Here is a 22,138-nt window from a genome sequence, read left to right on the forward strand (position 1 = left end):
ACGTTTTGCGATGGCTGGGCAGTCCTGAACTATCAACGCGCCATCCTTGAATGGTCTGTACATACTCGCAGATCATCCAAGGCATTGCTCGACGACGGCTGATTTATGGTGTACTGAGGGTGCCGTGGAGGACCAGGCAGCAGCGACTCTAGTAGTCAAAGTAGCATGATGCTAGATACTTTACGTGCCACTGTTCCATGATTAACATTGAGTTGTCTGGACAGGCATCTTTTTGCAAAGCAAAGATGAGCAAGGTAAGACCATCACCGTTCTATGGCGAATGGGCTGGCCATCCCATGCCAGACCTCGAAACAGTCCACAGACACATCAGGATCAAGCGACCGGACAAGCCCATTATCTGGCTCGCAGGTGACTCTTCACTAGACAACAAGGCTTGGGTCCCATCAGCAGGACCTGGCGGTGAGCCTCTGCCTGTAGATGTGCCCGCTATCTACAACGCCTACCTCAACCCAGCTGTGCCAAAACCCGATGTAGCGTTCTGGCTCAATCACCATCTTGCGGACTCAGCGACGGCGCTGAATACCGCAGTCGAAGCGAGTCTGTTACGAAGCAGAGATGAGGACCTCTTGGCCCACGACAAGTTCATCCGAGACAACATCTACAAGGACGACATCCTGATTGTTTCCGTCGGTGCCAACGACATCGCCCTATCTCCGAGTGCAAGCACAATGCGGCACATGGCTCAACTCGCATGGCTGACACCCCGGAGTTCTATCGACAATGGAACAGCGTGGTCATTGCCACACTTCAAGCACATGTTCAAGGACCATACCGAAGCGTATGTATCTCGGATAATCGAGAAGCAGAAACCCCGAGCTGTAATCGTATGCATGATATACTTCCCACTACAAGCCGATACTGGCGCACAACCCGGCTGGGCAGAGAGCCAGCTCAAGTTACTTGGCTACAATCATGATCCAGGCCAGCTACAGGCGGCGATCAAGAAGATTTACGAGCAGGCGACTGCGAATGTTGAGCTTACCGGGACCACGGTGATACCTTGTGCGCTGTTCGAGGTTATGAACGGACAGACGAAAGACGATTATACGGCTCGAGTTGAGCCAAGTGTTGAAGGTGGGAAGAAGATGGCTAGCCTCCTTCACGACAAGATATGTACGATATTGAGTTAATCGTCGACTACTTCGTATGTTCTTGACATTCTCGCTCCCGCCATAGTAGGTGTATATGTGTGTGCATGTGGTTACCGTACAATACATTCCTACCGTCAAATTGTGCTTACACATATGTATAGTAATGCTCGCACTGTGAGTGGTTGTGTACAATCTAAAGTTTGCTGTTTAGCATATTTTGAAGACAAGACACCATATCTACAATCACTGCTGGTATACTATCAGCCTAGTCCTGATCTGCAGCGTGGTGAGAATTAGCAGTCGTGTGAATCCCGCGAGTCGCACTGTGTACATTGGCATCATGGCGAATGCCAACATTGTGGTAACACAGTTTGTATTCGAAAGTCTGCTCGAGGGCTTCATATATCTTATGAGGGTGGGAAGAAACATTTCGGGTTCTACCGGACTGCCTGTAGGTCATCTTAACGGTAAGCTGTATCAGATCGCCAAGCTGTGGTGGTCATGCAATGCGACAGCACCTAATGTGGTATGGTAGCAAGATGTTGTCCTCGTGGAGGTCCTGTACTAGGTTATCGTCTCGAGGTTTTCGCATCACCATGAGTACAAATGTGATGGCTCCGTCTTCTACCCCGACCTGTATTCTTACCAAAAAGTTGAACTCGTCCTTAGGCATAGACAAGCAGCAAATCGCATGGATATTTTAGTACTCAAGTAAGTCCTGTGTACAAGCACCAGTGCCTCAGCTTATCCACCTAACCTCGTTTCCAGCAACACAAGGAGACAATGTCCCATGTGGCAAAAGACGGCGATGACTTCCTCCCGTGCCGCCGAGCGCCATCCCACAATCACGAAGTCGACGCTAGACCCATGAGTCTCAAATGGCAACTCCCAGGTCAAACCCTCGTCATCCCAGCCACGATCATATCGCTACCGCCGCTACACCTGGACAACCCGACGTCTGACCACTCGTCCCGCCGTACCATCTACAAGCCCGACACCCATCGCCAATGTCTTCATGAAGGGCCAGAGACCACTAAAGACAGATTACTGGTGTCTGAGTCTGCCGACCATCGACGAGGATCAAACGGATGCGGCATCGATAGTGTTGAAGACGTACAAGAGACACAGAGTCCAAGAGTGGATAGCGTCTTTGACGTGGACAACACCAAGTCCAGCGAAGCCGAGAAAGTAACTGGTGAGCTCGTCGTCTGCTCGGGTGCGCTACCCATGGAGCCGGTCAACGCGCGCATGCAGCAACGAACGATCAAAGACTTCACTCTGTCACTCCAGCACGTCGACACCATCGACCTGCAGTCCGTCCGTTGTCCACGACGCCGGTGGCACGAAAATACGCCGGTGAAGTTCGTTCAGAATATGTTCGCAACGAGACGAGAACTGTCTAGACCTCACGACCCCACAGCTCAAGCCATCGTTCAAGATCACAGCCCTGCTCAACCAGATGTCTTGAGGCATCATCTGAATGATAACCAGCGCGAAGCAGATGACCTACGTCGATGGCTGCGTATGTATGGTAACGACAGCCAGTGGGGCACCATTCCTTTCGGATGATGGCATCCTATGTGACTGGAAAGCGTGGCGCGATTTTGTAGGGTTGAGAGCGAAGATGATAGCTTGCAAGTGTGTCGTGTTCGGCATGCTGCTATGCCTCGAATGATGTCTTGCACCATAGATGTACATCGTGTAACCGAATACAATTGCTTATATCTCATTGACGACTTTTCTGTCGTCTTTGCTGTGCGTCTTCGCATCGGGATGAAACTTGACAGCCTTCACATCCGGCCAAAATTCCTTTTCGACTTTCAACACTTGTCGAAACGCATGCTCGCACTCCTGCCATTCCCAACTATCCTCTTCGGCTCTTTCGCTGCCGAATTTGTTCAATAAGCCACCGATCCTCCTGACCAATGCCTGGAACTCTGGGCTGCTCCAATTGGGCACGAATGTTCGTTGCATCACGTCCTTCTCTTTACTAGACAGGCTCAAATCGATCTTTGACTTGGCATATGACCAGGCACGTAGATAGCATTCCTCTGTAGCCCACAGTACGGCTAGGCCGACGATCAGCGGTTTCTGGGGCGCAGCTGCGCCTGCGAATAGGTCCTGGTATGCTCTTGTGTGAACATTGGGATGGACGTCCGAGATCTCCTCGAGCCAGCCTTCGCTTGAAGCGGTCTCCTCGAAAAGCTTAATCTCGGTCCTGATATTGTTCAGACAGTCGATCAGCAAGTCCGCCGCTCGCCATTCAAGCGTCGTTTCGCGATCGGAAGTGGTCGGGATGGGAGTTTTTGCGATCAGACTACCGATGAAATTGGTGTACGATAGTGCATAAAGGCGATCTTGCGCGAGCCATGCTTTGAGCTGATCCACAGGTAGTGACTTCGTGGCAGCAGCTTCGAGGAAAGGATGTTGAGTTGCCAGCTTCAGTGCCAAAGGATCGAGATGGATGAGATGCGAAGTCAGTGATGGTGGCATGGTGAGCTTACTAGACCGACAGATTTCTATCGTGCGGGTTGATGTGTGCTTTACTGTCGTGCTCAAAGTCGTGTTGGCCTGCCGTCCAAATCGACATGCGGTCTCAATACAAATGCACGATGACGATCTGCTGGTGGCTGGAAACAAGGTTAGCCACAAAGTTCTGGGATGGCGCTTTGGCAGTTTTCAGCGGTGACTTCATCCATTCATCGACAAGCTGTAGACGATGGACGTAGCAGACACTGCATGTCCACATTCTGACAGAAGTTGTCTCCCAGCACCTTCGTCTGATGCTCTTTCGGCCTCTTCAGATCGTCAGGCACAGGGCAGGATCAGAGTACCATCCAACCATGTGTAGTCGACTTTTTCATCCACTTTAGCCGGTCACCCCGCAGCTCACCACTCCACTCTCCATGCTGTCCCCATGCATTTCTCTACCAGGATGTACAGTATACCCAAGGGAAGCGATCAATCATGTCAGCGAGCACCAACAAACAACTCGCGGGCTGATGTGCCCGTCATCGCCAAATGCTCACAAGATTGTGAAGCTCCACAGTGTGACAAGCTGCTGATAAAATCGTCAAAGCCAAACGATTGCTGTGAGCGCTGCTGCAGTGTCGTGAAAATAATGAAATCAGGTACGGATGCTAATTTGGCTTGACATTGCCGACGACTTAGATACAACCGTCCGGCTAACACCCTTGAGTCCCACATATTCGGGAGCTGACTTTGCCTGCTGTGGCAGGTTGCCTAGCGACGCAGTGCAAATCGATCTGCAAAGCGCTTCTGTCTTTGCGGCTAAAGACTTGATCACCGAATGTAGTCTTTCCAAACCATCGCTGACGGCAGGAACGGCACCAGGTATTCAAAGTATATCAAGGACTACCTTGCCCAAAATCTCTTTGCTCTACATTCAGTCTTCCCCTCGCCACAACACACCAAGATGAAGTACTCGACGATCTTGGCCGGCACGCCCACTGCAGTGACTGCCCAAGGCAGCTACCCAGTACCGACCAACAACCTTACCTTCGATGCCACCATCAACATCGATGTGGCGTACAAGTATCAAACCATGATTGGTGGTGGATGCTCTGGAGCCTTTGGCGCCGCCTGCACCACCAACACCCTCTCAGCTGCGGATCAACAGACTGTGGTCAAGACGCTATTCAATGAGAATTATGGTGGGCTTTCCGTCCTCCGCAACATCATCGGATCGTCCACAGGCTCGACCATCCTGCCCAAAGTCCCTGCTACTCCAGCTGGACCCTTCAACTACAGCTCTCTCCAGAGTATCAATAACGATGGCTGTCAGTTGACTCTTGCTCAGAGGGCCCGCAGCTACAATCCGGATCTGTACATCTATGCCGATGCCTGGTCTGCCCCCGGCGGCTTCAAGACTACCGGTCGTGAAGCCGGTGGCGGAATCATCTGTGGCGTTCGCGGCAGCAATTGCACCTACGACTGGCGGGAGGCCTATGCGAACTATCTTGTGCAGTATGTCAAGCTGTACCAGCAGCAGAACCTCAGCGTGTCTCTGCTTGGCGCGTTCAACGAGTAGGTTGTCACTTCTCTTGGTGACGATGAGACACGAAGTTGACAAGTCGTTAGGCCTGACTTCAACCCCTTCACCTACTCGGCTATGTTGTCAGATGGCTACCAGGCCTATGACTTCCTCTCTGTCCTCTACCCCATTGCCAAGAAGGCATTCCCTGAGCTCAACGTGTCCTGCTGCGACTCGACTGGCGCTCGCCAACAGCGTGATCTTCTCTACGAGCTCAACCGTCTTGGCGGTGGCAAGTTCTGTACGTCTGCCATGGATACTCCCTACTTATTGTTATCGGTACTAACACAAGACAGTCGATGTGAACACCTATCATAACTACCAATCCGACATCAAGCGTCCTTTCAGCGACCTGTTGCCCTACGGTCAGCCCACTTTGGAGACCGAGTGGAGTGACGGTGGCTCGACATGGACTGCAACCTGGGACGCCTCCGGCAACAACTTCGAGGGCTTCCAGTGGGCCATCTACCTACACAATGCTTTCCGCAACAACGTCTCGGGATGGCTACACTGGTGGTGCAGCTGGAGCAGCCCTGATGCCGGCCTCGTCCTCGTCAACGGCACCGACTACTTCGTCGCGTCTCGTCTGTGGGCTATGTCTGGTTACTTCCGCTTCGCCCGCCCCGGCGCTGTTCGCATCGAGGCGGATTCGGATGTTGAGGAGATCTACGTCACCGCATGGCAGAACACCAATGGCACGATTGCTATCCCTGTCGTCAATGCTGCTCACTACACTTACACTTTGAGCATGAACTTGGCTGGATCGGGCGTCAACCACGCTGTCGCTTATCTTACGGACAACACCCACAATCAGACTGTTGATGGAGACTTCACCTTTAGTAACGGCCAGTTCACCACGACTGTTGAGCCGCGTAGCATGAAGACCTTCTTCCTTGATAATTGTGCTTGAGTCTGGAGGATGAGTGGGCAGTGATGACGTCTATACGACGAGATGCGATGACTCATCAACTTGTACATATGTAGCATGCAAATGTGACTGTCTTACAAGCACATAACGCGAGCTTTGATGTCGTTACGAGAGGGTATGTGTGCCACTAAAGCATACTATAAAACTCATCCTGGGCTTTCAACACCTCTACAAGTTTCTGACCAAACTCTTTGGGATGGCTCCTATGCCCGACATGCTCACCAGGAACATGAATGACCTCCACTCCAATCTGCTTGCCCAGTGCCACATTGCCGCGATACTGGTACGCTTCACGATTCGACAGCTCTCCATTGAACAAAATGAGCTTCTCCTTCACCGAACCAATCTTCCCTTGCACATCATGTTCGACCGCCGGATATGTCATGAATTCTCGTTCGAACCAGTACATCATGTTGGAGAACACATAAGGGCCCATCGCACCACTCATCATGGTGACTACGGCTTGAGGCGGCATATTGACCTTGACGAGTTTGCCGAATTTCTCGTACGCTGGGAAGACTCCAGCTGCTCGGTAGGTGGCGTAGATGTCCTCATGCGTGGCCCAGATCTCGTCGAAGTCGGGTAGTAGTTTGGCGAGAGGTGGTTCATAGCTTATCAGTTGGCGGATCAATTCGGGATTGCGGCTCAGCAGCGTCAAAGATACGATCGCGCCGGAAGAGTTCCCAATGACCGTCGCAGGCTCGTTTGGTGACAGATGTCGTATTAGCCGGGCTGCGTCGTCAGAGTCTGTCTCGAGACGCTGTGAGTAGTCTTGTGCACCCGTCAGATAACTCTTCCCAAAACCTCGACCTGCTCTCCCCGTCAGTCCGCAACCCCAAACATCAACGATGACGCGGAGGCTTACGATTCCATGATACGACGGTAAAACGGTCCTTCAGCTCTTCTGCAAAGCCTTGCCAGATCTCTGTTGTACCATCGCCACCCGAGATGCACAACAGCAATGGGCCTTTGCCAACGGACTCATAGTAGATCGATGCACCTGGAACAACCAGAGTCGACATCGTGGAAATGATATCGGCAGGGTTGGGTAGTGCTGTGATGTGTGGAAATCGAAAGGAAGACGCTGAATTGCAGCTACCTGTTCATATACCCTCTCCCCGCTGAAGCCTGCGAGCTACCACCATAGCTTGTCTTTGACCAGGTTTATCCTCCTTTGACACGCCATGTACGTTACCGGCCTAGTATCAAAAGGTGGGCACAATGTCGTGCCAGGCGGATGGAATAATGAAGGACGAAGGATCCAGCCCCATATTTGTAAGAGCGGACTTTCCAATGTCCGCGTCGGGCACCACGGATCGATCCCAAAGAAGCTACACGATCAATATGAACCATACAATTATTACTCTCTGGTTCATCTCTCCTATCGACCACGTCCCTGGCATCACAACATATCACTATGTGTCCAAAGTGACTGCTGAACGTCGACTTATATACCAATAGACGACAGGATGAGATCGAAGCGGCTGTTAGAAGCTGGAGAGCCGACTAGAATGAGCCAGCTCCACGACTTGGCGCATTCCCGCATGGCATCGAGCAGGTTCAATACCATCTCAGACAGTGGCCAATGATAGCAATAGAAAACAATACGGCATACGGAACAAATCGCTGACGCGACTCATGAAAATGCCGAGTGTGTCCAAGCCGGTCTGACGTACACTCGTGTTGACATGCGGGGCCTACCAGAAGTCCGCGGATCCTCTTCAAATGTACAAGACGATCTCTAGTCTTTCTGGTGTCCTGCATCAATACTCGTCGAAGTACGCGCACAGAAAACGCTATGGCTTCTCTACGGAACGCCGCCATTGCATTCATTGCTTCGCTCCCTTGTCGAGCCCTGGCTTCCAATATCATCGACAACAATGCTTCACCACCAAATTTATCGACGGTGTTCAATAACAGCATCTTCTACACATGGCGACCACGATCGCACGTACTACCACCTTCTGGCCAGATTGGCGACCCTTGCATGCATTACACAGACCCAACCACTGGTCTCTTCCATATCGGCTATCTACACAACGGCGCAGCAGGAGCAAAAACCAGTGACCTGATTACTTGGACCGATGTTGCTGAGGACCCAACGTTCATTCGAGCCGGTGGTATCAACGACCCAGTCGCTGTGTTTGACGGCTCTGTGATACCGTATGGCATCAATGGAACTCCTACTCTGCTTTACACCAGCGTTAGCTATCTGCCTATCCAATGGACGGTTCCATATACGAAAGGATCGGAGACGCAGAGTCTAGCTGTCACATATGACGGTGGAGCGAACTTCACAAAGCTGGAGGAAGGTCCCGTCATCCCTGTAAGTAGGAAGACATTTAAGTCTGAAGACAGAACTGATGTAGAGAACAGGGTCCTCCATTCCCGGTTACGAATGTGACTGGCTTCCGTGATCCATATGTTTTCCAGAGTCCTCAGCTAGACGCAGCAGCAATCAGCCCGGAAGGGACATGGTATTCCGTCATCAGTGGAGGTATCCACGGCCAAGGACCAAGCCAATTCCTGTTCCGCCAGTATGACGCCGATTTTCGTGATTGGGAGTACCTGGGCGAATGGTGGCGGGAGGAAGCAAATTCGTCATGGGGCGACGGGACGTGGGCTGGGCGCTGGGGCTTTAACTTCGAGGTCGGCAACGTCTTTGCCCTCGACACCGAAGGCTACAATGCAGAAGGCGAAGTGTTCACGACACTTGGTGCAGAGTGGTCCGAGGTACCGATTATTCCACAGGTATCGCAATTCCGCGAAATGCTCTGGGCCGCAGGAAACATCACTACATCTTCCAACGGTAGTGTACACTTCGACCCGACGATGGCTGGCAAGCTCGACTGGGGTCAGTGGGCATATGCGGCAGCTGGGAAGCTACTTCCAGCCAACTCATCAACTTCGACGTCCAGCGGTACTGCCAATGATCGTTTTATAAGCTACCTCTGGCTCACCAACAACAATTTCGGCACTAGTGCCTTTCCGACTATGCCTCAGGGTTGGAACTCTGTCTTGACCACAACCCGGGAGTTAGCGCAAGGGACGATCGGCAATGTTATCGACAACGAGCTGGTCAATGAGACGGCCTCGTGGCGTGTGGGCAGCCGAGACACTGCCACTCGAACAGTCGAGCTCATTACGCTCAGGCAGACCATTGCTAGGGAGATTCGGGCTGCTTTCGTGTCAAACGCTACCAGGACGTTCTCACAGTCTGGCCGTTCGGTTTCGAATTCCACCTCAAGCTATAGTAACAGCAATGCATCGAGTCTCGCCTTTCAACAGAGTCCGATCAGCAAATTTTTCATGATGACGGCTTCGATCGCCTTCAGCTCGTCTGCACGGGGTTCTGGTGATCTGAAAGCAGGTTTCAAGATCTTGGGCTCAGAGTATGAATCTACCGCAATCTACTACCAGTTCTCAAACGAATCTCTCATCGTGGACCGATCGAACTCCAGCGCCGCAGCACTCACCACTCCAGGACTTCTAGCGAACAACGAGGCAGGTCGTCTGAGGCTGTTCGACATTGCCAACGGAAGCAACTCTTCGTCGATCGAGACTCTGAATCTTACTATCGTCGTCGATAACAGCGTTGTGGAGATCTTCGCAAACGATCGATTCGTGCTGAGTACCTGGATCTGGTCATGGTATGATGAGAGCACACAGATCAGCTTTTATCACGAAGGATCCGGAGATGTTTCGTTTGGTAATGTTACGGTCTACGAAGGACTGGTGGACGCATGGCCTGAACGAGTATACTAGTATAATGTCAGATCAGCAAACGTGCTAGTGCACACATACTGTACTTCTCGCATGCGCTCTGCAGGTGATCACTGCCACGAAATTCTGCCAAAATCTCGACAATGCTTGCGACAACGCTAGATAAAATCCTTTGCACAGCTCTGAACAGTGTTGGATCTTCTTCCTGCTCTCCAAAGTTTGATGGTGATATCTAGCACAACTCCGCCGAAGGCATTAAATAGGTAAGCACGCTTGTATCGAGACTACAATACAAGATATGGCACAGATGTGTGGGTTGCGATGCGGATACTCCTACTGCTACGATGACTACCCGGCAACAGCTGTTTCTCCTGTCGACGCACCCGCTTTTGAAGGCTGTAACTCCTGACCGTTGTGTACTGCATTCTCTTCCTCCCAGAACTTCTGCACGGCCATACCTTTGCCGGACAGTATGCCGGTCAGATTGAAAGGGTCGAGGACAGTGGCCCAAATCGGGCGCTTGTCAGCTTTGCTGAAGCCGGGCCCCAATCGATCAGTCTCGTTGTTCACGGGATCGAGATAGATTTTGTCAGTTCTGTTGCTTATTAGCATTGTCGACAAAGCCAAGGACAGATAAGAGGGCGGCTTACTGAGGTAGAAATCTGCCTGGGTGGAACACGGCCAGTACGATCACAAAGAGGGTAATGTTTGCAATCTCGAACACATACATGACCCATTCATGTAAGGTAATGTAGCCACAAAGCGGATCCTCGGGATCGCACTTGGAGTCTTCAAACCCGCCGATAGTGCGCACGATGCATCGCACCAGCATCATAAAACTCGTCAAGTAAAGGACATAGCAGATCACCCGGACTTTGCGAGGGAATGCCTTGGCTCTACGACAGCGGCGCTCCATGGTGACGACAAGCGAGAAGAACAAGGCTTCGATAAAGCACTGCACTATCAGCGCCGCCTTGAGCAAAGCGAGACCGACCTGTCGTTGGCTGATCGTACGATTCTTGCCAGCAGATCGTGATGCTCCGTTGGCCGTCAGAACTTCGACGACTGTACTCAGCAAGAAGAAAGTGCTGAGGACACGCCCTGGATGCATCGGTGCGTGGTAGGGGAGGTATGCCATAAGCCGTCCGAGAATGAAGTACTCGGAAGCGGCATAGAGCGGCGGACCCATGAGGATGAGCACATAGCCTGCGATGTATAGTCCAATATCTTGATCATGGTAGATCGAGATGATGCGGCAGATGAACCCGGATATCCAGACCTGTGTCGCCGATCAGCAAGTCTCTCGACATCGGAAAATTATGTTCAGCCCACGGTCGTGGCCCACGTTATCGTGCCCCCAAAGTATCTCCATTTGTACCGGAAGAAAGACTGGTAGATCTGATAGGACCCAAGCGCAGTCAGGAGTATGGCAAAGAAGATTGGTGCGCCTTTGCTGGCACCGTCGGGATACAAGGACCAGTCATTGTCCGACATTTCGACGGCGCTGGAGAAAAAGCAGAATCACTGTAGAACAGATAAGGCTGAAAGTGCAATGAGATAGACGATGTTGCAAGTCAGAAACGTCGTCTGTGAGACATCACCGCTTGATATACAGATACAGCGCTGACAGGTGCTGTACTGTGCGCCGAAAAGACCTCATGGCAGTGCTCTTGGCTCCATGTTTGTTTCTCTGTTCCCCGTCTCGCTTCGCACGCTCTGAGTTCTTTCGACTATCATGTGTGCAAGCATGATGCGTGGCGTGACACTCTCGGCGCTCGCTTGTATATTGTACTGGCTGACAAGTGGGCGGTCCAAAGTCATGAGGAGGTCCAAGCCTCGAAGGATTTACGCCCCACTATGTACCACAGGACGCATTCCCGCGGCCTCTGAAGTCACTACTACTGCGATGGTGCATAATCTCGAGGTATGTAGCACGCTCACACCATCAGATACTGTCAGAGAAGTCTCGCAGCCAAAACATAAGTCAAACGACCGGTCGATTGTGAAATCTGCACAAGTGACGCTAAGGTTGCCGTATAAGGCAAGCACAGCGCGCGTGCCAAGCCGACGCTGAGTAACATGGCAGGGGGTTAGCAGTGTATGCGATCCAATGCTTTCGTACAGCCGCGTCTGGTGAACCTGCACTGACGGAGACACTTTCCGACATGCTAGCTGAAAAGTTGTAAAGTGACCGGGAAGGTTCTCGACAAAAATGCTGCTGCCTGTTGAGCGAATACACCACGCTGTTCTCGATGGAACATCTGCACTGGAAGCTACAAGGCCCTCGACTGGTCAAGGCTAAGTATCACTGCCGAGAAGCCTTTGACCAGCTGCTGCGGAGCCCGAAGAAAAGGTAAGAACCCGTAGAGCAACATCGCATTCAGAAAATGTTGTTGAACAGACTCTGCGATAAGTGTTAGTGAGAGCCCATCAATATTCACACGTCTTGGTTTCGATTCATCGCACTTACAGCACCAGCTGTTGCACCGAAGCCGAAGATAGCGGCATTACCCATCTTGTTCGCAACACCACCCATGGCCTGCTTGAATTTGCCGTGCTGTCCAAGCCCCGTCAGCAGTGTACTTGTTAATTTCCAGAATTACACTTACATCCTTGTGTTCAGGGTTGGCTGGGTGGTCAGGATTGTCTGTCCGAGAGTCAACACGTTCCCTTCATCGATAACAGAAGATTGTGTCGCAAATGGAAGCCAGCACGACTTGCAAAAGGAGATACAGGGGTGGTGCCTCGGATCATCCGAGCTTGTCTTTGCTTGAATGCGGCTTGCTTCTAGCTACGACTTCGCCCATGCACGTACTCTTCTCATTGTAGGAGTCCTTCACCACCTGCTTGTCCTGCTCATTGAGGTTGCCATGCGCGTGCTCCAGGGTTTTACGATCCTCCTCCGAGAGGCCCTAACGGGAGTTAGTGCCAAAATCTATGGATGTATGACTCGCTGAGGTTCTAGCATACGGCATATTTCTCGTCCTTGTGGTTGAAAAGGCCCATTGTGATCTTGTGATGGTTCTGGCTCAGGGTGTTGATGTATGCAATGATTGCAAGTTATATTTCGCAGAACTGTCACAACACAACCTTGAAATGTGTTGAACACAGAGCTATGACGAAATTGCGGGAGGTGGCGCGTCATTTGCACGTGAGAGGGCACACGAGTGAAACTCTACTGGCGAAGACTGGTGAGGCTTCGGGTAGTCTGGCATGTCCTCATGAGCATTCACCCTTTGATAGATTCATGTTCGACAGTGCGAGTGTTTACAGGACAACCCAAGGCTAGTAGCTGAGGGAATCTGGGTATTGTGGGTCTTCCAGGTGGGGTCGATGGAGATAACGGTGACAACAGTCATGCTAGACCTGCCCAAGGAACAAAGATACAAAACACAAAAACACAAAACAAACAACAGCAGGCAAGGTCATCCACCGTACTACTACTCTGCCGGTTCCTTTTGGCTTGCCAACCTCCGCAATGCTATTCGAAGAAACGCCCAATGAGATATGGAGGATCCGCTCTGCGGAGGATACCTACGGCAATATCGCCTGCGACAGTACAACTTCTGCAGAAGCGTGCTACGATAATTGTGAATGCACTTGGCCCGAGACTGCTGAAGGTTTCAGCTGCGTTGGCGGTGCCAATTGCCCCGGTTTCATGCAATGCTACAACCATCGCGATTGCTGAGCAGAACGCTAAGTACGTATAGCAGGAATGTCAGCATCTGCTGGGCTCGGTGTCTGTACTAGAATGATGGGCAAACCCTTACCATTAACTGAGGTATGGCAGGAGGAGATCTAGAAGATTCGAGATCGACACGGTTGTAGACAGACTGTAATTGGTCATGTTCGGTTTCTAGAAAATTTGCTCAGCGAAGCGTCGAGAGATGTCGCACAGGGGAAGACAACATGGCTAAGGAGGCGCTTCTCAAGGTTGGCTAGCGGTGATAGTGAGTAAGTAGTAAACGGCTGTAGAGCTCGTCATACTCATGCGGCGGTTGAGTCTTACCACTCTGTACTTTGATGAGGCTTTGTTAGCACAGAAATTGAAGAGTATTCGAGGACGTCGCACAAAACGACGGCGCTAGTCGATTTGATATACCAAGTCCAGAAGTTGCTGACGTCGTCAACACGATCGGCTTCCACGCTAGCGCACCACTCCCGCTCAGAAGTATATGAATGACAGCTCGGTGGTTATCTGGCGGCTTTCCATCGATCGAGTGAGACGCAAGAGCGTGAGAAATGGAGAATAGAGGTCTGCCGAGAATGCAGCCTGAGACGTTTAATCTTTCAGAGAATGTGACAGTCTACGGAATGACCAGCTTGTTCGGAGGCAACTATCGCGTACATAGCAAATACTTAAGGTTTGGTACGGATCCCGCAGCCTGCTGGCCCTGTCGCTGTAGGCATACTGCCCAGATGATCACGCGCCTCGTAGTAAGCTTTGTTGAGGTCCTCCTCGGTAGGTTGATTAACAGGCTTCGTGGTCTGCGCAAATGCCATGCTAACGAGCGGATCGGCGCTGCTGGCGTCTGCATACCATTAGTACATACGCACTTAGGAGCGGATTCAGGATCCGCGGACCGTCTACTTGTGATGCATTTATGTTTTGAACAATGCCATCTTTGGCGGCATTCGTTGTTGTTGACCCGTTACTGGAAAGTGATTAGCTTCGCAATTGTGCGTCATGGTTGGTGCGTCTGGGCAAATCATACGAAGACATGATCTCCGATTGCTGTTCAATGCGTTGACGCTGCTGGATAACAAACGTGGTCAGAACGGTGAGGGAAATTGACGGCAAATCGTCGGCTTTCCGCTGAGTAAGGAAAGAGTCTCACCAGACATACCCTCGGTACAGTGAGCTACAATTGGGATGTTGTGGCAAGCTTAGCCTGCAAGAGATCTGTTCCGAGGAAGGATCTGATCATCACTTTCGTACCGTAGATTACACGCATCGAACGATGAAGCTACTCCAATGGCGATCTTGTGCAGCCGCGACAAGGCTGCCGCAAGGCTTTCCTTTGCACGGAACAGCCTCACCAGCATGTCTTTGTTATGGCAGAACACAAGCTTATCGGATCTTTAATGCGTAATGGCTCCTAGTATACTCGGTGAGGACCTCTACACGCCCCTCAAGGATCTGGAGATCCGGGTCCTGGACCTTCTTCCTGGAAAGCTGAATGCAGTACTTCAAGCAAGTCTGCGCATCGTTCGCCTAGGGGCAGAAGACTCGCATTATGAAGCCCTCTCCTACACGTGGGGCTCGCAAGCTGATAGTCGCATCATTTACATGAATGGTTGCGATCAGTCAACGAGCATTACGAAGCATCTTTTCCAGGCACTGCATAGGTTGAGACGCCGCCAAGCCACACGGACGCTGTGGGTCGACGCCCTGTGCATCAATCAGAACGACATCTCGGAGCGATCGACACAAGTGGCCTTCATGAGCGAGATCTACCGTGCTGCTACCTGCGTAAACGTCTGGCTGGGCGAGCCTGACCGCTCGTGGTACATCAATGTCAGGCATCTTGGCAAAGTCATGGTCTGGAGGCCAATACCGTCCGGCGAAGAACCTTCCGACCTGAGAAGGTTTCGCAGATGGGCTATGTGGAAGACTCTTTGTGGCTACCTAGACGCCATGGAGTCCGCACTGCGTAATAATGCTCCATATTGGTACAATAGAGCATGGGTATTGCAGGAATTTATCCTGTCGCGCAGAGCATATCTTTGCTTTGGCTCCCGGAGCTTGCTATGGCGCTATCACTATATCTTCGATCTTCAGGCTGTCATTCGGCATGGAGGCCTTGGGATGGGACATTCCGATCGCTTGATCGAGAAGCTCAACAATTGTCGACTTGCCAAAGAAGCAAGCAAACGCCCAGGACTCGTTTCAGCGATGTATTACTATGCCCGTAACACTTCGGCAACTGATCCTCGCGACAAGATCTACAGCTTGCTTGGTTTAGTGAATGAAGACGAAGCCAAGCTTATCGGGGTTGACTACTCGATAGAGCCTCACCAATTATTCGCGAAGACGACTTTCATCTGCTTGCAACTCGAGAACGACTGGACCATCTTGGCAGCCCTAACGCTAAAGGGCGAGTTAAGGCATGGTCTTCCCTCCTGGGTTATCGATTTCACAGATATTCAGTCTGTGAATTCTTCGATCAACGCCGGCACACTGATATCCCCTGATTTAGGCCAGCCGAAACCACGCTCGGGCTGCTTCGTGGCTGTCGATCCGTCATTCTCGTTCTTGACACTAGAGTGAGTAGAGTGTGACGTGGTAGTAAAAGTCCTACCAATGGAAGGGGCCACTACTACATGCGCATTCAGCTTTGCCGAAGTCATGTATGACTTCATGTATCAAGTGTTGTGCAACATCACCGCAATGGAACATTCCGAAACTAGCAGGGGTTATGCGACTTGCACTGCCCAGCGTTCGAGGGACATTTTGAACACGATTACTTCAGCCCAACTGTATCATTCCTACTTCTGGAAGACCAGGACGCCATTAGTGCAAGAAGTGATAAGAAAGGCATGTAAAACATGGCAGACGATAGGGGCTTGCTGCGAAGCCGGAAGTCCCCCCGCTAGCCACGTCAGCGATCTGTCCAACGATGACTTCGTAAGTGGCGATCTTACCATGCTCAATATATCGTGGGACCTCACCAAAGTGGCGGCCGGTGGCACCTCACTGATTGCAACATCCCTCGGCTACATTGGGCTAGCCCCTTCTACCGTCACACGTGGCGATCGATTGGCAGTTGGCCCGGGCGGTCAGCATCCATTACTTCTCCGAGCTGTCACAGACCACTACGTATTCCAAGGCATTGCCTCTATCTGGGGTGTGTCCACTTGGGCACCTGGACGAGATGAGCCTGATTGTCGGAAACAGTGGAGACAAAGGTTCCTTCAGGGTGAGGATGGCGGACGCTCGCGCTTGTACGTCGTTCATTAGGGGAGCTATAGCTGCTTTGGTCCGTTATCTGCGGACTCTTGTCGTATGTGATGGGACAGGTGCCAACAATTACGTATGGAGCTTTGATCTTTTCTTCAGCTGCCCGAACGGGTGGCCGAAAAGCCTGGAGAAGGTCACGGATGCTGGGTTTAGCAGGGCTAGAGACCACGTGCGTTCTATCGGTTCAAAATGGTCAGAAGTCTTGAATCCTGCTTATGGATCTGTGTCTGATTAAGACAAAGCCTAATAACTTCTCATGACAGGCGGCACGGCCTTGCACTCATTCTCATCCAGCGTCGTCCCAGTTACCTTCCGATACCCTACTCTCACCTCATCACCCTCTCGCCTCTGCCACGTCAGACTATGCTTCATCCACTCCCCATCGTTCCGATCTGGGAAGTCTTCTCGCGCATGACTCCCTCTGCTCTCTAACCTCGCCTCGGCGCTCTTCGCCGTCTGTGCAGCGCACGTCAGGAGATTCCTCAGCTCAAGTGTTTCCACCAAATCACTGTTCCATATCATGCTTCTGTCCTTGACCGATAGCCTCGTCTTGAAATCGTTCTGTATCTGCTGCAATTTTTCGTTACCAGCAGTCAAGCTGTCTTTGGTGCGGAACACAGCAATATCAGCTTGCATCACCTTCTGCATATCCGTCCGCGATTGAGCAGCAAGCATATCTCCGTCAGCATTCCTAATGCCATCCATCTCCTTCAGACTCTCGAACCCGACATCCTCCGGCACAGTCTTATGATCCATCCCTTTCTCATTGTTCGCCGCAATGTCCAGCGCACAAGCTCGACCAAAAACGACAATATCCAGTAAGCTATTCGCCCCTAGTCGATTCGCTCCATGCACACTCACACTCGCCACCTCACCCGCCGCATACAGCCCCTCCACAGTCTTCTCCTCTCCAGTGATCGGGTCAACACTCAGTACCTGACCCTTGAAATTGGTCGGCGCCCCACCCATACAATAGTGCACCGTCGGCAGCACCGGAATCGGTTCCTTCGTAATGTCGATTCCCGCAAAAATCGACGCCGTCTCAGCAATTCCAGGTAATCGATCATAAATCAGATCCTTCGGTAGATGACTCAATTGCAACCGAATATGATCCTTTCCCGGTCCACAACCCCTCCCTTCCCGGATCTCGATGTTCATGCTTCGTGCTACTACATCTCGAGATGCGAGATCCTTGGCGGTGGGTGCATATCGCTCCATAAACCGCTCGCCTTCGGAGTTGAGCAGATATCCACCTTCGCCGCGAGCACCTTCTGTGATCAGAACGCCGGCGCCGTAGATGCCAGAGGGATGAAATTGAACAAATTCGAAGTCCTGGTTTGGAAGGCCGGCACGGGCTACCATTGCCTATGAACTCGTCAGCAGTGAAACACTCGGCAGAAATGATCTCTCGGTATCCAATGCTTACATTACCGTCTCCCGTCGAGGTATGTGCAGAAGTACACGAAAAGTAAGCTCGCCCGTACCCACCGGTGGCAAGAACAGTATTCTTCGCAAACACTCGATGTAATGTGCCATCCTCCATAGACATACACAGCACACCCACACAAGCACCATCGACCATCAACAAATCAATGCAAAAGTACTCAATGAAGAAATTCGTATCATGCTACCCAGCATTAGCAACAACCCAGACGACCTCTCGAGACACATATCTGCTGATATCCCTACCTTTAAACTCTGCCCATACAAAGTATGCAACATAGCATGCCCCGTCCGGTCAGCCGCCGCACAACACCTATAAGCCTGCCCGCCCTTCCCAAACTCCAAACTCTGTCCCCCCAAAGCCCTCTGATAAATCCTCCCATCCTCTGTCCGCGAAAACGGCATCCCGTAATTCTCCAACTCGTACACCGTCTTGGGGGCTTCCCGGCACATATAATGTATCGCGTCTTGATCCCCGAGCCAGTCGCTGCCTTTTACTGTGTCGTACATGTGCCAGCGCCAGTCGTCTTTAGTCATGTTGGCTAGGGCGGCGTTGATGCCGCCTTGGGCTGCGACGGTGTGGGAGCGGGTAGGGAAGAGTTTGGTGATGCAGGCTGTGTTTAGTCCGGACTCGGCGAGGCCTGTAGCTGCACGGAGGCCGGCACCGCCTGCGCCGATGACAATGGCGTCGTAGTGGTGGTCTATGAGGGGACAGTTGAGAGGGGAGGACGCGGAGGTGGTGGCTCGGCGGCGTTGGGTTTGGGAGAGGATGCCTCGGCGTTGAGGGGACGGTGTGAAGGCATGTCTTCGTCTTCGTAGCGCTTGGGCGGGTTTCTGGAAGGTGGACTGGAACGACGGACGTGATATGGAGGCGAGATCACACCAGGCGTGACTCAATGCCTTCGCCATGGCTGCCGTAGTGTTAGAATGTCTATGACGCTACTGGATTCGATGTCATTGTAGAGTAGATTGCCTAGCTAGCATGGCGTTGACAAGATCTCAAGCGGGTCCACGACTCAGTGGCCAGCATGATCGATCTCCACCGCGATGTAACGTGCCGAGGGCAGCAAGATGATTGCTGGGCTTTATGCCGATGATTTGGAGACGCATTATTCCCACGTTCTTCCCCACACTTTTGCGATCGGATCCACATCGGCGGCCGGCAATGATCGGCAATAACCTTTGCCTAAGCGCTTAAGCATAACCGCGGAGAGCTTGGCTTGTAATCGCGATGTACGTCGTTCGTGGGGGACAGATAGACAGAAATGCGCGTATTTCCGCTTGCGTTGGGAGTTCCTCAGTTATCTTTGCCATTCTTCCCAGCGTTCGATCTTTCCCGAGGCATAGCACCGTGCAAGTACGACGTAGCAGTACTCTGCTGTCCCAGATAGACCGCTGAGCCCTGTCGGCCTCGCCCTCCTTCTTCGTCTTCATCAGCACCAATCTCAAATTCATCAGTCATTTCGATCAGATCGCCAATCCCACCCGCACCTCGCCCTGGCGCACCAACAGAAGCACGAGCAGCCTTTTGTCGTTCGGGCTGGTGCATAGCACTCTGTACCTGCGAAGCTGTCTTGCGCATCCATGATTCTATAGCTCCACCAACGTTCTCCAGATTGAGATTCTTGCTCGGATTTGGTGTTGTGGCGCCTGAGGCCAGTGGCGTTACTTCGTCAGTGTATAGTGGGAACTCGGGAGTCAAAAGTGACTGCTGTAAGCGCGGAGGTGCAACATCCGGTAAGTGTTTCGCAAACATCTTGTTGAGACCATCTTGTGCTGGACCGGGAAAGCAAACATTCCTGTTCATGGTGCCAACGCCGCCAGGTCCGGAAAGGTAAGATGGGAAGTAGCCATTGGTTGCGCTGCTCGATCTCCTTGGCCGCACTGGTCGCTGTGCAGCATTCTGGGGAAGGGGAGATGCCGGCACCAAATCGTTCGTTGCGGGTCGTGTCAAATCCAATGATGTAGATGGCGTGTCGAACTCCGAGAAGCAGTTACTTTTCCGGCGTGCCGGTGGAAAGTAGCCTAGTGCTCTGCGTGACAAGCGAGCAATCTCTGTTGGCTTGGTGGCGCCCGGTAGTAAGACCCAAGAATCGTGCTGCCAGGCTGGGTCGTCTCCGACACTAGACCTTGCTGCTGACGAGGATGCACGCCGGCTTGCACTCGTTGACTCGGAATTCGTTCGGTTGCGGCTGGGAATGTTGCCGTTGGTGGCCTTCGTGTCTGGCGGATTGACTTCTTCTGCCTGACCAGCTGATAGAGCATCTGCATCTGAGCTCAACAGATCCAGCGCCTCGGGTCCAGGCATGACCCTCCCCTTCGCACCACATGCATCCACGGGTAGTATGAGCGTCTCGCGGCTGTGTATTGTATCATTTGGCCACATGCGATTCGCCTTCCGCAACACATTTGCTGAACAGTTGTACTTGATCGTGATCCCAGCCAGCGTATCGTCTTTCTTCACCTGATGCACGTAAACCAGCGCATCTCGATCTTCGTTCTCGCCTGGTGGAGCAGACATGGAAGCCCTATCGTCTGACATCCGCCGCTTGAACTTGCCGAGAGTGTCCGCATAGCTAGTCTCCTGCCTCGTGAGCATGTCCTTTCGCTTCTGCGCCCTCATTGCAGCCAACTGCTCGTCCTTGGTGCCTCCTCCGATGTCCCTCATTGTTGGACGTGAAGTCGGCGCATCTGGACCCCATTGACCCGGGGGTGCGCTAGTTGACGAGCGAGAACTGCCATAGTTAAGGACGCCTTTCGTGCGTCTGGGCTTCCGCTTTGCATCCACAATTGGATCCCCGCTGAGCAGATCGGTTGCGATGCCTTGCAGTGTTGTCCATGAGTTACCCCACAGGTCGGACAGCGTGGGCGAGTCTGCACCAGTCTTCCTCTGCCTGCTCAACGAGGACTTGCCAACAGATCCAAATCTGCTGTTGCTCGGCGGATCATGACTGGAGCTTGGTCGCGACAGTCGTGTTGCCGGTATGGGCGAGGCTGACCTGCTAACAAAGGGCGAAGGTAATGGTGAAGCAACCCGGCGGAGAGGGGCAGCGGCGGGGTCGAAGGTGGTCTCATCGCCTTCGTCCAGTCCCGAAATCAAACGACGAGTCCGAGGTCGCAAGGACGAGGCGGTCGCCGGCGTCGAGCTCGTGCGGACATTGCTGGCATGCATGCCGGTTAGATGGGATCGACGGCATATGTGAAGCTTTGGCCCAAGGGAGGTTCAGCGGAACGCCCTCATGGCAGCTGTATAGTAAGCAAGGCAAGCGCCGGTCGAGAACGTGACATACGTTGCCAATCTACTGTAGTTCACTGTTGCATTCGAGGCACGTGAAGGCACAATGTATGGCGCGTCGTCATTGCCCGCCAAGCCACGTCTCGCCAGCGGTCGCGTGAAACCGTAGCGGCTAATTCGGCTGTTTCGGCTAGCGGGAGGCACCCGCTCGAGACTTTCCTCCACACCTCTCTCTCTCCCACCTTCCTCGCCACGACTTGCACGTCAAAGAAACTCTTTCCCACACGAAGATCATTACCAAAACTCTCGTAAGCCCATCCAATGAAGCAGTACACGATTTCCTACGTGTATGAGCGAGAAACGCGGACGCTACTGGACACTACTGCCGCCTGCGACGATCTGAACCCGCCTGCTTACCACTTGAGGAAGCGCCTTCGGGCGAGAGCGATCGCCTAGACGGCCACCCCGAACCACCATGCAGCCTGAGGATCGATCATAACCTCATCCCGGACAGGGTCTCCACCATCTTGGACATGGCCGACACGGCAATGGCGACCGGTCCTGTTGGATGACTGACCAGCCTGGCAAATCTAAGCAAAATCCCGGAGGCCCAGTGATCGTCGAATTGTTCGCGAATGCTGTGGCGACGGCGATATATACTGTTTAGCTGTATCGCCATGGA

At 52.4% G+C, this 22,138-nt stretch overlaps 11 protein-coding genes across 11 annotated transcripts; 5 read left to right on the forward strand and 6 right to left on the reverse strand.

Moving 5' to 3' along the window:
* Positions 1-245: 245 nt before the first annotated feature.
* Positions 246-1,290, forward strand: LTS14_010324 (uncharacterized protein; the record flags this gene model as incomplete). Its single annotated transcript, XM_064843000.1, has 2 exons — positions 246-1,134; positions 1,274-1,290. The coding sequence occupies 2 exons, from the start codon at positions 246-248 to the stop codon at positions 1,288-1,290; spliced, it is 906 nt and encodes a 301-aa protein (XP_064689424.1).
* Positions 1,291-1,452: 162 nt separating this feature from the next.
* LTS14_010325 (uncharacterized protein) lies at positions 1,453-2,681 on the forward strand (the record flags this gene model as incomplete). The annotated part of the gene is made up of 2 exons (XM_064843001.1): positions 1,453-1,638; positions 1,881-2,681. The coding sequence occupies 2 exons, from the start codon at positions 1,453-1,455 to the stop codon at positions 2,679-2,681; spliced, it is 987 nt and encodes a 328-aa protein (XP_064689425.1).
* A 150-nt stretch (positions 2,682-2,831) lies between these two features.
* On the reverse strand, positions 2,832-3,605 carry LTS14_010326 (uncharacterized protein; the record flags this gene model as incomplete). The annotated part of the gene is made up of 1 exon (XM_064843002.1): positions 2,832-3,605. The coding sequence occupies one exon, from the start codon at positions 3,603-3,605 to the stop codon at positions 2,832-2,834; it is 774 nt and encodes a 257-aa protein (XP_064689426.1).
* A 943-nt stretch (positions 3,606-4,548) lies between these two features.
* On the forward strand, positions 4,549-6,076 carry LTS14_010327 (uncharacterized protein; the record flags this gene model as incomplete). Its single annotated transcript, XM_064843003.1, has 3 exons — positions 4,549-5,159; positions 5,214-5,407; positions 5,463-6,076. 3 exons carry the CDS (start codon positions 4,549-4,551, stop codon positions 6,074-6,076), a joined length of 1,419 nt encoding a protein of 472 aa, XP_064689427.1.
* Positions 6,077-6,221: 145 nt separating this feature from the next.
* LTS14_010328 (uncharacterized protein) lies at positions 6,222-7,116 on the reverse strand (the record flags this gene model as incomplete). The annotated part of the gene is made up of 2 exons (XM_064843004.1): positions 6,222-6,904; positions 6,960-7,116. The coding sequence occupies 2 exons, from the start codon at positions 7,114-7,116 to the stop codon at positions 6,222-6,224; spliced, it is 840 nt and encodes a 279-aa protein (XP_064689428.1).
* A 776-nt stretch (positions 7,117-7,892) lies between these two features.
* On the forward strand, positions 7,893-9,859 carry LTS14_010329 (uncharacterized protein; the record flags this gene model as incomplete). The annotated part of the gene is made up of 2 exons (XM_064843005.1): positions 7,893-8,420; positions 8,471-9,859. 2 exons carry the CDS (start codon positions 7,893-7,895, stop codon positions 9,857-9,859), a joined length of 1,917 nt encoding a protein of 638 aa, XP_064689429.1.
* A 306-nt stretch (positions 9,860-10,165) lies between these two features.
* On the reverse strand, positions 10,166-11,311 carry LTS14_010330 (uncharacterized protein; the record flags this gene model as incomplete). The annotated part of the gene is made up of 3 exons (XM_064843006.1): positions 10,166-10,412; positions 10,468-11,096; positions 11,150-11,311. 3 exons carry the CDS (start codon positions 11,309-11,311, stop codon positions 10,166-10,168), a joined length of 1,038 nt encoding a protein of 345 aa, XP_064689430.1.
* Positions 11,312-12,197: 886 nt separating this feature from the next.
* Positions 12,198-12,823, reverse strand: LTS14_010331 (uncharacterized protein; the record flags this gene model as incomplete). Its single annotated transcript, XM_064843007.1, has 5 exons — positions 12,198-12,221; positions 12,288-12,374; positions 12,427-12,464; positions 12,633-12,729; positions 12,788-12,823. The coding sequence occupies 5 exons, from the start codon at positions 12,821-12,823 to the stop codon at positions 12,198-12,200; spliced, it is 282 nt and encodes a 93-aa protein (XP_064689431.1).
* Positions 12,824-14,909: 2,086 nt separating this feature from the next.
* LTS14_010332 (uncharacterized protein) lies at positions 14,910-16,778 on the forward strand (the record flags this gene model as incomplete). The annotated part of the gene is made up of 2 exons (XM_064843008.1): positions 14,910-16,084; positions 16,154-16,778. The coding sequence occupies 2 exons, from the start codon at positions 14,910-14,912 to the stop codon at positions 16,776-16,778; spliced, it is 1,800 nt and encodes a 599-aa protein (XP_064689432.1).
* A 243-nt stretch (positions 16,779-17,021) lies between these two features.
* On the reverse strand, positions 17,022-19,130 carry SDH1_2 (succinate dehydrogenase flavoprotein subunit; the record flags this gene model as incomplete). Its single annotated transcript, XM_064843009.1, has 3 exons — positions 17,022-18,143; positions 18,205-18,405; positions 18,468-19,130. 3 exons carry the CDS (start codon positions 19,128-19,130, stop codon positions 17,022-17,024), a joined length of 1,986 nt encoding a protein of 661 aa, XP_064689433.1.
* Positions 19,131-19,518: 388 nt separating this feature from the next.
* On the reverse strand, positions 19,519-21,393 carry LTS14_010334 (uncharacterized protein; the record flags this gene model as incomplete). Its single annotated transcript, XM_064843010.1, has 1 exon — positions 19,519-21,393. The coding sequence occupies one exon, from the start codon at positions 21,391-21,393 to the stop codon at positions 19,519-19,521; it is 1,875 nt and encodes a 624-aa protein (XP_064689434.1).
* Positions 21,394-22,138: the final 745 nt, after the last annotated feature.

Source organism: Recurvomyces mirabilis, assembly GCF_035927965.1.
Source record: "Recurvomyces mirabilis strain CCFEE 5264 chromosome Unknown scaffold_40, whole genome shotgun sequence".
In the NCBI taxonomy this organism is placed as follows: domain Eukaryota; kingdom Fungi; phylum Ascomycota; class Dothideomycetes; order Mycosphaerellales; family Teratosphaeriaceae; genus Recurvomyces; species Recurvomyces mirabilis.